The 12455-nt window shown below is 44.9% G+C and overlaps 1 protein-coding gene across 1 annotated transcript in view; it reads left to right on the forward strand.

Annotated features, from left to right (window-relative positions):
- GFM1 (G elongation factor mitochondrial 1) overlaps nucleotides 1–12455 on the forward strand; it is a 51187-nt gene that overhangs the window by 17484 nt on the left and 21248 nt on the right. Inside the window, exons 9-12 of the mRNA XM_075546968.1 lie at nucleotides 3875–4012; nucleotides 5405–5506; nucleotides 8028–8084; nucleotides 11720–11857. Coding sequence (XP_075403083.1) covers nucleotides 3875–4012; nucleotides 5405–5506; nucleotides 8028–8084; nucleotides 11720–11857 — 435 coding nt within the window. The remainder of the gene's footprint in view (nucleotides 1–3874; nucleotides 4013–5404; nucleotides 5507–8027; nucleotides 8085–11719; nucleotides 11858–12455) is intronic.

The following is a 12455-nucleotide window of genomic DNA, read 5'->3' on the forward strand; positions in this document are numbered from 1 at the left end:
CTCCTTTTGTTAGTTGGACTTGACCAGATGACATCCATTCATGCCAGATCCTTCTCACACGGTCTTTAAAAGGCTTATTCAAAGATTCACGTCATAGGACGGCTCTGATTGGTTAGATGTGAGTAAACAAGCATTCAAAGCCCTGCAGTGTCAGCGGGGCTTTGAATGAACAGTGGAGAAACGGCAATCACCTATGAGATAAATGGGCACTCCTCCCGTTACCTCAGGGGGGCCCCAGCAAGATGTTACCACTGGGGCACCACTGACCCGTGTATCAGCCGAACCCCAGTTTTTCAGCACAGAAAAACTCGGCTTACACATGAGTATATACGGTATTTCTGTGCTGAAAAACTCAGCTTACACGTGAGTATATGCGGTATTTCTTTTGTGATTGGCTCTGTATATATCCAAGTATATTTCTTTTTTGGCTTTGTCATTCATTTTTAGCCATACAAATTCTCTATGATAAACATTTACCTTTGCTTCTCCTTTTTCTCTATTAAAAAATCATTAGTCCACTGGAATTTATTTTGATGGATCTAAATATATCTTTTCTGTTTCCAAATAGAAATGGCATTTGTCCAGTTATCGATTTTATTTAGTTAGTCTGTACTTTTCCATTGATTTGTGATATCTCTGTTATTTTCTCTTGGCTAATATATTTTATGTTTTAGGTATTAAAACTTACTCTGTGAGTTGTTCAGCCTATGCTGTCTTTGTTTTATAGTTTTAAAATTTGGGAGTATTTAATATATTCTTAAATCAGTGGGTTAGTTTCATTCATAACCGTAGATTTTTAGTAATTTCTATTCTTTTGTTTGTTTGTTGAAGATAAACTTTAGCACTGAGGACTCCTTTTCTTTTTGTTAATCTTTTTATTGGGGGCTCATACAACTCATCACAGTCCATACATCAGTTGTATAAATCACATTTGTACATTTGTTGCCCTCATCATTCTCAAAACATTTGCTCTCCACGTAACCCCCTGGAATCAGCTCCTCATTTTCTCCCCTCCGCCCCTGCTCCCCCCTCCCTCTTGGACCCTTCATAATTTATAAATTATTATTTTGTCATATCTTACACTGTCCAACATCTCCCCTCACCCACTTTTCTGTTTTCTGTCCCCGAAGGAGGAGGTTATATGCAGATCCCTGTAATCGGTTTCCCCTTTCCAACCCACCCTACTTCTACCCTCCCGGTATCACCACTCACCAGTGGTCCTGAAGGGATCATCTGTCCTGGATTCCCTGTGTTTTCAATTCCTGTTTGTACCCATGTACATGCTCTAGTCTAGCCGGATTTGTAAGGTAGAATTGGGATCATGATAGTGGGGGGAGGAAGCATTTAGGAGCTAGAAGAATGTTATATGTCTCATCATTGCTACTCTGCACCCTGACTGGCTTGTCTCCTTCCCACGACCCTTCAGTAAGGGGATGTCCAGTTGCCAACTGATGGGCTATGGACCCCACTCTGTACTCCCCCTCATTCACAATGATATGTGATTTTTTTGTTCTTTGATGCCTGATACCTAATCCCTTTGACACCTCATGATCGCATAGGCTGGTGTGCTTCTTCCATGTGGGCTTTGTTGCTTCTCAGCTAGATGGCCACTTGTTTATCTTCAAGCTTTTAAGACCCCAGGCACTACATCTTTTGATAGCCAGGCACCATTCACTTTCTTCGCCACATTTGCTTATGCACCTGAATCTAGAGGGTTTTTCTTTTAAAGAAACACACTGTATATGTTTATACAACCCATCTCAAGAGATGAAATCAACCACAATATCCTGTTAAAACCTCCATAGTTATGGTTCTTTTCTCACCCCACCCCTCATCCCTCCTTCCCTCCTCAATAATCTGGCCATCACCTCTCCCTCTTCCCACGACTTTCCCGAGCTTTCTCTTATTTTTGAAATCATTTTATTGGGACTCTTCCAAATCTTACAACAATCCATCATTCAGTTGTAAGCACACTTGTACATATGTTGCCATCAACATTTCCAAAACATCATCTTTGTACTTGAGCCTTCGGTATCAGCTCCTCTTTTTTCCCTTCCCTCCCCCACCTTCTTGAATCCTTGATAATTTATATATTATTGTTATTATTTGTCTTCCACTGTCCATTGTCTCCCTTCACCCACATTTCTGTTTTTCGTCCCCCTACGGGGTGGGCAGTATATCTAACCTTGCGATGGGTTCTCCCTTTCTCCCCACCCTCACCTTCCCTTACTGTCATAATATCACTACTCCCACTACTGTTTCTGAGGGGTTTATCTGTCCTGAATTCCATGTGTCGAGAGCTCCTATCTGTACCAATGTGTGTTCTCCAGCCTAGCGGGATTTGTGAGGTAAAACTGGGTCATGTTCGTGGTGGGGAGGAAGCATTCAGGAACTAGAGGAATGATGTGTGTTTCATTGATGCTATAGTGCACCTGATTGAATTGTCCCTTCCTAGTAACCCTTCTCTGGGGGGGTGTCCAGTTGTCTGAAGATGGGCTTTGGGGCTCCACTTCAACCTTTCTCATTCACATCGATATAATTGTTTGTTTTGGATCTTTTGTTACCTGATACCTGATCCGCATGATCATACAGACTGGTTTGCTTCTTCCATGTGGGCTCATTTGCTTCCCTGCTAGATGGCTGCTTGTTTAACTTCAAGCCTTTAAGACCCCAGACAGTTTATCTTTTGATAGCTGGGCACCACCTACCTTCTTCACCACATTTGCTTATGCACCTATTTTGTCTTCAGTGGTCACGTTGTAAAGGTGAGTATCAAAGAGTGCCAGGCTATTAGAACAAAGTGTTCTTGTGTTTAGGGAGGCCGTGAATAGAGGTCCAAAGTCTGTCTGATAATTTACATGTAAATATACATTGGCCTCTATTGTTCCCTCATCCCTGAGTTTGTTGGCTCCCTGCTCCCCTTCCCTGCCCCTTCCTCTCCCATATCCCTCCTGGACTGCAAGTCCATTGTTTTCTCCTTGGGATTGTGTGTCCTGCCTATCTTATCTAGACAGACATAGGATGAGAGAAAACCAAACGATAGATAGTTCCAGGTCTGTCTGCTGACCCTAATGAGTGTTTTCCAATCGGGTCTGATGAGGTGGTCCAACATTGTCTAAGTCATCTTGTCTTTTGGTGGATAGATGACATTTCTTTTTCTTTGTTTTTCCTTGTAATTAATGGTGTTATTAAATATGTATCTTTGTAAGGTAGATTAAGTTTGTTGCGCATGTTTTCTAGTTTTGTCCTTGCAGTGCTTAAGAAAGTTGTCATAGTCTTTATGGACACATGCTATTCCCCTGTAGGAGTACACCAGAACTTGGTTATGCGTGCCTCCATAATTGGGGTTTTTGGTCGTTTCCCTGTTTTTGCCATTATGGACTTGCTGCAATAAACATAGATGTGATTTCTATTCTTTCTGTTTTATTCTCCTACATGAATTTTAAAGTTGCTATAAGTGTTGAAAGTTCTGTTGGGATTTTGATTGCTGTTGTGATAGCCCTATAAAATCATATGAGAGGATGTGGCATCTTTCAATATTTCCACATCTCATTTGCTAGTGTTGGTATTTTAGAAGACATGGCCCTTGGTTACTCATTTCCGATCCGGTCACTTATTAGAACTCTTATGTTAGTCTTGTTTCACACAGTTACCAAGTTATTTTAGATGTGCAGGTGTGCTAACATTTTTCAAATGATAGTTTTGTTATCCTAATAATTATATCAAATTTAAATTTTTTGTCTTATTACTAAACGTTGTTTGTGAGTAAAACTCACACATATATGGTGAACTTCCGCAACTTGGAGGGATGTTTGGAAATAGTTTTGCGGTTTTCCTCTAAATTTTGACTCCTGCGCTTTTCTGTTCTTTCCAGGCAGGTCGATTTGGGCAGTTGACGTACGTTCGTAATTACCAGGGGGAGCTGAAGAAGGGTGACACCATCTATAACACGAGGACAAGAAAGAAAGTGCGGGTGCAGCGGCTGGTTCGCATGCACGCCGACCTGATGGAGGTAAGTCCGCCGCCGGGCTCCTGCTGTGCCAGTGAGACTTCCCCACGCGAGTGCAGCCGCCCGGCCTCTTGCTGGAGTCTGGTACTTCAGCTTGTGTTCTCCTGGCTTCTTCCTTCTTATACTGAGGCTGCGCTGAGCTACGTTTTCCTATGAGCTAACCGAGCAGCTGTTTGTGAACCTATTTCAGCCTGGTGTTGTGAGGTAGGTAGATGTCCTCAAGCACCCAGCTGAAGGAGAAGGGACATTCCTTCCGACTCAGAGCACGAGATTCACACCTTGTTCAGGAGCTGGTAGCACATAGTAGGTTTTTAGGTAGTGGAAATTCACTTATTGAAGGTAAGTGTGAGTTATACATTCACACTTCGTTTTCCGTATAATTCAGTGCATCTGCTTGTTCCATGAATTTGGAAGATGGCAGGCCTGAATACTATGGGTGAGCTTAAAGCTTTTATTCCTATTGCAGAACCCCCTGAGGTCCAGAATCCATACCCAAGTTTGAGCCCTTGGCTTATGGCTTTACATTTTTAATTGGCTGAAGCCTTTGGCCTCGGCCTCAGTGAGGATCTGAGGGAGGTGGCTGGTGGTGCCCTCTCCGGCCCTCTTCTAGCCTCGGTCTGCACTCCCGGGGAAGTGCATCCGTCTGTGAAAAGTCTTAGGACATTCACACTCCTGGTGGCCGTAACTTGTCCCGGCTGGAAGATAGGAGCAACATTTTCAAAATTGGACCGCATTGCTGTTTTGTGAGAAGGGCAGCAGGAGACAGGGTAGAGGGATCAGGAGTTGTCATAGTGGTTTCTTGGGGCAGAGATCAAGGTGTACAGCTGTGCCACCATTATACCCACGTGCTCGCACACACACGCACCCACACGCACCCCTCATAGCCTCGCCGCAGATGCTGTAAGTGAACTGCTGGGGTAGAGGGTCTTGTTGTTTTTGGTCATTATAAAAGGACAACATCTAGGAAGCTGAGAGGCGCCAGCACTTTGTTCTTGGGTTTCCTGTGTTTCCTTAACTGCATCTGTGGAGAATTAAGATGATTTTAGGTACAGGGGACTCTGTTCTCCTGCTTTTGTTTTCCAAGCTTCCTTTGCATTTCTTCCGTGGATGTCCCTGTAGACATTTCAGTCTCTTGACCGCCGTGCCATAAACATCACAGGCTTCCATAGCAACCACTTGAGAGCCACAAGACTGTTGAGAGCACCGCGGGTTCCGTGAGTTTCTCACACATAGTCAATCTGGCCTGCTGAGCTGAGAGTTCACAGTGGATCCTGTGTAGTAAGATGCGTGTTGACCTGGCTTATTATTGGCGTTAACTGTGCGATGATGAGTTGGTTTCCCTGTCTTGATTTGTGTCCTGTGCTTGTGTCTTGCTGGCGGTCTTTCTTTCCTGAGGACGTCGAGGAAGTGTATGCGGGAGACATCTGTGCACTGTTTGGCATTGATTGTGCAAGTGGAGACACATTCACAAACAAAGACAATACTGGCCTTTCCATGGTAAGTCAGTCGGTGTCAAGCTGTTCCTCGTTTGAATTTCAGGAGTCTGCTTTTTATGTAGTGTGTTTAGTACTTTAGAAAAGCAACTGCAGGAGTTGCCGATTGCCACAGACATCACATACAGACCAGCTGTGGCTTTTTGAATGTCATTTAGCTACATGCTCTGTGTAAGCGAATGTGCCTGGTGTTGTAGTGAGGTCATTCCACAGTCCTCCAAGGTTCAGTGCGGAGGGAGGATCTTCACATGCACCTCTGACTACTCCACCCCAAGGTCAGCCTCCCGCTGTCAGGCCTGCTCGCAGCCCAAAGGACGGTGCTACCGCCTTGTTACTGGCAGTCCCTGCATGCACCCGCCCCTCACCTCGAGCGGTGCAGCTTGTAGTCCAGACTCGGGAAACAAAGCAGAAGTCCTGCCCGCCCTCCCCAACGCCAGCGCCAACAGCAGCCGGTTGCCCTCTAGTGGGTTCTGACTCCTGCTGACTCCTGTGTCTCAGAGTGCTCCCATGTGCTCCATCGGGGCCGACCCCCATGTCTCAGAGCGCTCCCGTGTGCTCCATCGGGGCCAACCCCGTGTCTCAGAGTGTTCCCATGTGCTCCACCAGGGCCGACCCCCGTGTCTCAGTGTGTCCATGTGCTCCAATGGAGCCGACCCCATGTCTCAGAGTGCTCCCGTGTGCTCCACCGGGGCCGACCCCAGGTCTCAAAGAGTGCTCCCATGTGCTCCACTGGGGCCGACCCCGTGTCTCAGAGCGCTCCCGTGTGCTCCACCGGGGCCGGCCCCATGTCTCAGAGTGCTCCATGTGCTCCACTGGGCTGACCCCGTGTCTCATTGTTCCCATGTACTCCACTGGGGCTGACCCCGTGTCTTAGTGTTCCCATGTGCTCCACCGGGCATTCCATAGCTGTGACCTTTCCTTCCCCTCTGGCAGTTGGAGGCCCCTGTTCATCATTGAACTGATCCCCAGGGGAAAAGCCTGCCTGTGAAGCTCCTTTACCTGCTTCCCCTTTGGGATGCTCTTCTACCAGGACCTAAATTCTGAGAGTGTGAACAGAAATGGAAAGTTAGGGAGAGGTCATTTGCACTTGAGGGTCTGCCCTGGGGCTTTTACAGAACAGCTGGTCCAGCTCCCACAGTTGAGTTAAGTAATCGTTCCGTAGCCCCTGATGAAGCTGCCATTGTACAGTTAATTTTTTAATATGAAATCTGCAGTATCGGTTATTGTCCATGCTGATAGAAGGTCCACAGAGAGCTGTGTTGGATATGTTTGGAGTTAAGGGAAGGAAATGTTTCTAAGAGTGTTCTTGAAAGGCCTTTTCTAAATCGGGTGTTCTCAGTAAGCGGACTGAGGTGGTGGGAAGTGCTCAAGTAAAGAAGGCACTTGCAAAGGTCCTGGGACAATGCAGTGAAAAGATAGGAGACTTCTTTCGTGGACTTCCTGAAGCTCGTAATGCTCTGCGTTGGACTCCTCTCTGCCCTGTACCAACGGCTGGCCACTGGCCAAGTGACTGCATCTTCTTAACACGGGGACAGCACCGCCTCTCAGAGCTGTGATGACTCACCGAGGTGTCCTCCTGTGTAAAAGAATCTAGTGCCTTCTCTGTTGCTTTAACCAGTGCGCATAGTATATTTTGAGTAAATAAAGCACATCATTGCAGCAGAAAATGTAACCATTAGCCTAGAAGAATTCTATAGTCAGCATTTGGATTCATTTTAGTTATTATAAATGGACAGTATTGGTAAATTTAAGGACCTTAAAGTAAATGAATAGATAAATTATATATATCATATGTGGTGTATATATAATATAATATAGATATATTGTGTTAATCTGAGTAGACTGGAGAAACAAATTCATAGACACTTGTGTGTATAAGAAAGCTTTATATACAAGAGCAATTGAAATATTGAGAAAAACATCCCAGCCCAGTCCAGATCAAGTCCATAGGTCCAACATTAATCCATATGTCTGAGACCAATCTATATATTACTCTTCAGACTCAGGAAACACATGCAATAATGCCAAAAGCAGGAAGATCACAGGCCAGTGGGTGGAAAGTCTGGTGGATCCAGTGGTAGTAGAGGCATCTTAACACTGGCAGGGGTCCCCAAGTGGTTCCTTCAGCTCCAGGGCGCTAGCGTAGCTCCATGTGTCTTGTCAGCAAGCATGTGTTGTAGGGAGTGAGCCAGTGTCTCACCTCCATCGAGTTTTTTATCCTCAGTGCCTACAAATGAGGTCATCAAACTGCAACCTGATTGACAGGCTAAACTCCACCCCTTCACTCTTAATTCTCAAATTAAAACAGATTATGTAACTTATATATAAATATATATACACACATATATTTTAAAGAGATCATGTAAGTGGGCACCTGTGTATTTAATACAAAATGAGCATGATGCATATTGACCTGCTTAAATCTTGGCTGTGTTTGACTTTAAGTAACTTACGAAATTAGTCCGCCCCTAACCTACAGACTTTTGTATTTGAATTCTTCTCTTTTCTTTTAAAAAATATTTTAGGAGTCTATTCATGTTCCCGACCCTGTCATTTCAATAGCAATGAAGCCCTCCAACAAGGTAGGAGTCTGATGTGTAGCTTGGTTCAGCACAACGAACACTTGGGTTCTCTTTCGCCTCTTCAGGGTACATGGTGTCTCGTGAAGATTAGCAACCTAATGGCATCTGTTTCCTCTGTTGATGGTGAGATCGCCTTTTGGAGTTTACCTGGGCTAGTAATGATGCCTCAAAGTATTTGAAGAAATTAATGGCATTAAACTATTTGCCAGACTCTGCTTTTTACCTCTTTATAATATCAAAGTGGCTTTTGTAACTTGTGGATCCAAATGGTCAAGAAGTCGGGAAGAAAAGACACTGTCTTAAATTACAGACAGTGTCCTACAGGAAGGATACTAACTTCCGTCGTGGGTATCGATAAGTCTACGGAGTTTGTGATAATTATGAAATAAATGTTTGGTTGAAAATACACAGCCCATAAACAAGGCTGTTCTTTTCTCCTTTTAAAATATAATTATTTTCAATGGAGTATTTTACAAAGCTGAAAACCATAGGTAGGTTCTGGATTCACATAACTTGCCATTTGAATTAGTCCTGATACTGAGCTGTAATTGTTTGTTCTTTAGTTGTGTTGACACACATAACAATTATGTTAAGGTGATATATTGAAATTAGTTGATTCATGCATTGAGGGAACATTTTTCAGCCACTGTTAGCTGGGAGCTATCATTTCAAAACACATTTTGATTTATTGTCATCTGGATACATTATTGTTCAAAAAGACACAAAACAAAACTTGCTGCACTTGTGTTGATGCCTACACAATGATGTTGGGTTTCTGAGGCTGCAAGTCCTTGTTTCCCCAAGTGGGTGATGCCACTTGGGAGGTCTGCAAGAGCAGACACTTGCAGCTGAATCCTGGATTGTGGGCTATCCCTGGGCACTGGGCAGTTCTTCTTTTGAACAAGGGGGTGGTAGGCCCATTAAGTTGGGGGCCTGTGCTGTAAATCTCCAGGAGGCAGACCGCCTCCTCTTTGTCTCGGGGAGGATTGACTCGCTGACCCTGCGGTTAGCCGCCCACTGCTAACCCTTCATGCCACCAGGACTTCTTACAGCAGCGCGTCGGTTCAGTTCACGGACAGTTGCTACTTCATCCCTCTTCAGGGATCTTGAGATTTTTCCCCCCAGACACCTTTTTTTTTTAAGATCATTTTATTGTGAGCGCTTATAACAATCCACATATCTATTGTGTCAAGCACATTTGTACATAAGTTGTGAAGTTATTTTCTTAACATTTACTTTCTATTTGAGCCGTTGGTATCAGCTCCTCTTTTTTCCCTCTCCCCCTCCCACCCTTGTGATGACCCCTTTATAAATTATAAATTATTATTTTCATATCTTACACTGACCTCTGTCTCCCCCCATGGTTTCTGATGCTCCTCCCCCTGGATGGGTGTGTGTTTGTGGTTATGTGTCAATCATTTCGATCTGTTCCCCTTTCCTCCTCTCTTCTCCTCACTTTCCCCCTACCTGTCTGGTATCGTTACTCCCATTTCTGTTCCCGAGGAGTTTATCTGAACTGGATTCCGTGTGTCCTGAGCTCCTGTCTACCTGTGTACATGCTCCGGTTTAGTCTGAAGTAAAAGGCAGGGCTGGGCGGTCATGATAGTGGGGATTGAGGAAGCCTCAAGGAACCAGAGGAATATTATGTATTTCTTCAGTGACTCATCCCTTCCTTGTGACCTTTCTGTGAGGGGATGTCCCATTGTCTGCAGATGTGTTTGGGGTCTCTCCATCAGCCCCCTCTCATTCTCAACATGTTTTTTTGTTGTTGTTTGTTTGGGGTCTTCTGATACCTGGTCCTGATGACACCTCATGATCACACAGACTGGTGTTCTTCTTCCATGTGGGCTTGTTGCTTCTCAGCTAGATGGCCGCTTATTTAACTTCAACCTTTAAAACCCCAGACGCTACATCTTTTGATAACCAGACATCATCAGCTTTCTTCACCACATTTGCGTATGCATCTGGTTTGTCTTCAGGGATAGTGCGGGAGTTTCCAGACCTTTCTGTGTGTTTAAAAATTTTTTTCTTTTGCCTTCTCTGGGTAGAAATGTTGAGGTAGCAAGAACAATATTAAAACGCTGTGTCTTCTAAACTGTAAGGAAAGGTGAATCTCACATCTGTTGTTGCAAGCGCTGTCTGAAGTTGTTTACTTTTCCCTCCCAGAAGCACGTGAGATTAGAAGTTAACAGTATTCCATCTCTTCATTCTCAAATAAGGAGCGTGAATGTCATAGAATAGGAGCCGTGAGGCATGGTGGTTATGTGTTGGGCTACAATCCACGGTAAGGCCAGCAGTTCAAAGCTACCAGCCGCACCGCAGGAGGACGGGGCTCGCTGCTTCCAGGCCCAGTTCTGCCCTGTGCTGTAAGGCTTGTGGTGAGTCGCATCAACTCGATGGCAGTGAGCCTTTGGGGTTCTCTCTGAGCTTGAGATACGAGATAAACTCTTGGTAGCTCATAGTAATAGAGAATCAAATGCATTGATATTCAAAAGGGTTTTTGGTATCTTAGCATTGTTCATGCTTTAAGTGGGTCTGGTATTAGTTTCCTAAGGCCTTCTTAACAAAGCACCACAAGCTCCATGGCTTAAAACAATAGAAGTGTCTCTCAGTTCTGGAGAGGAGAGGTCCACTTTCCATGAAGGCTGCAGGATAGCCCCCTGTTAGTCTCCGGCTTCTGCTGTTGCTACGTGTGGCTTAGTTTGTGGTAGCATTGCTGTCATCTCAGCCTCTGCCTTCAAATGGCTCTTCTCTCTCTTCTTCTTGAGACTTGTTTGGAGGTTCTAGCAGGGGAGCACAGCCACTCATATACCCTTGACCGAAGGACGGTTTTCCTTCTATTTGGGAAGGTCGTCCTCTTCAACTGAGCGTGCAGCTTCGGAAGGGACGCACATGGAGCGGTGAGGGAGGAAGGGGGCACCTGCCCAGCCAGCCAGATCAGTGGGGTCACAGATGTCGCAGCCAGATCGCCCTCACATCCGTATTGGACTAGTGCTTGCTCTGTTTCCGTATTGGACTAGGGCTTGCTCGTAGATTCCAAGGTTAGAACATTAGCACATCATTTGGTGGAGGCAGTGTGCGTGTGTGTGGGGGGCTGGCGGCAAGGGACAAGACTCAACACCCTGCAGAACCACTGTGGAGGGCCATTTTTCTTTCTCCCACATTTGGACATGTCTTTATGTGGAATGAGGATGCATCATCCCACATCCAACTAGATTGTTTTTCAAAGGGAGATGTCTCAGTGTCACATTTCCCTGACTGTGGGTCGAACTCCTGAGCTTGAATTTTCAGTAGCATCCTAGCAGTCACGCACATTCCTTTGACTGCCTGTATAGCATCTCTAAAATGTTCACTCACACGTTTCACTTTCCCTTCACCCACAGGTGGGCAGGTTGTGTCCGTGTCTTAGGACAGGGAGCTCTTGTGGTCTGTCTTGGTTTGGGAAGAATTGATCCTAGTGGATACTGGCTGTTCTCTGGGCTGCGTGGGGTCCACATTGGTGGAGCCCGCGAAAGGGTGCACACACCCAGGCCCTCTGTGCTGGTTCTTTATTTATTGTTTAACTGCTGGTGTATTTAAGTTTAATTCAGTAAAGCGCTTTAAAAGTTTTAATTGCTTAACATATGTTTTTAAAGAATGATCTAGAGAAGTTCTCAAAAGGCATTGGCCGATTTACACGGGAGGACCCAACCTTCAGAGTCCACTTTGACACGGAGAGCAGGGAGACCATCGTCTCCGGGATGGGGGAGCTACACCTGGAGATCTATGCTCAGGTAAGACCCTCCAGGGAGCCAAGCTGAATCCAGTTCATTGCCGTCCGTGCCTTATTCAGAGCGAAACTTGCCAGTTCTCCATCTTGTTTACTGTCCCGCTGGCTGGTATATGGTGTAGGACCTTCAGTGCCATTTGTCACAATTCATTTTTGAATTTTAGACCTTTTTTATTTTTAAAACATTGAGGATGCCACCAGCTCCCGCTCCGTTCCCGTTTCTCGCTCGCCGCACTCTCCCAAGACAGAACCCGAAATCATTCCACCCAGAGAGTGGGCCGGGCCTATATTTTTCCAGCAAGTTTTGTGTATGAATACAAATACAAACAGAAACAAGCTATATGACTTAAGATTTTAAAGTATGTTTGGAGTCGAGATAGAAAAGCTCTGGCAATAAATTCACGTAGTTTTCCAGTAAATCTTTAATAATAATGAAACGGGCAAGTTTTAGTGAACAGATAGATGCAGTCAGTGTTAATGAATCCATTTAAATTAGAAACTATAAGAAAATCTGTAAATTTTAGTGTACATCGTTTAATTATGTGTTAATCCGTAGAAGATACTTACATGATTTGTAGCTTGCCATAGTTAGCTGTACCTGA

Source organism: Tenrec ecaudatus, chromosome 4 (genome assembly GCF_050624435.1).
Source record: "Tenrec ecaudatus isolate mTenEca1 chromosome 4, mTenEca1.hap1, whole genome shotgun sequence".
NCBI classification, from domain to species: Eukaryota; Metazoa; Chordata; class Mammalia; order Afrosoricida; family Tenrecidae; genus Tenrec; species Tenrec ecaudatus.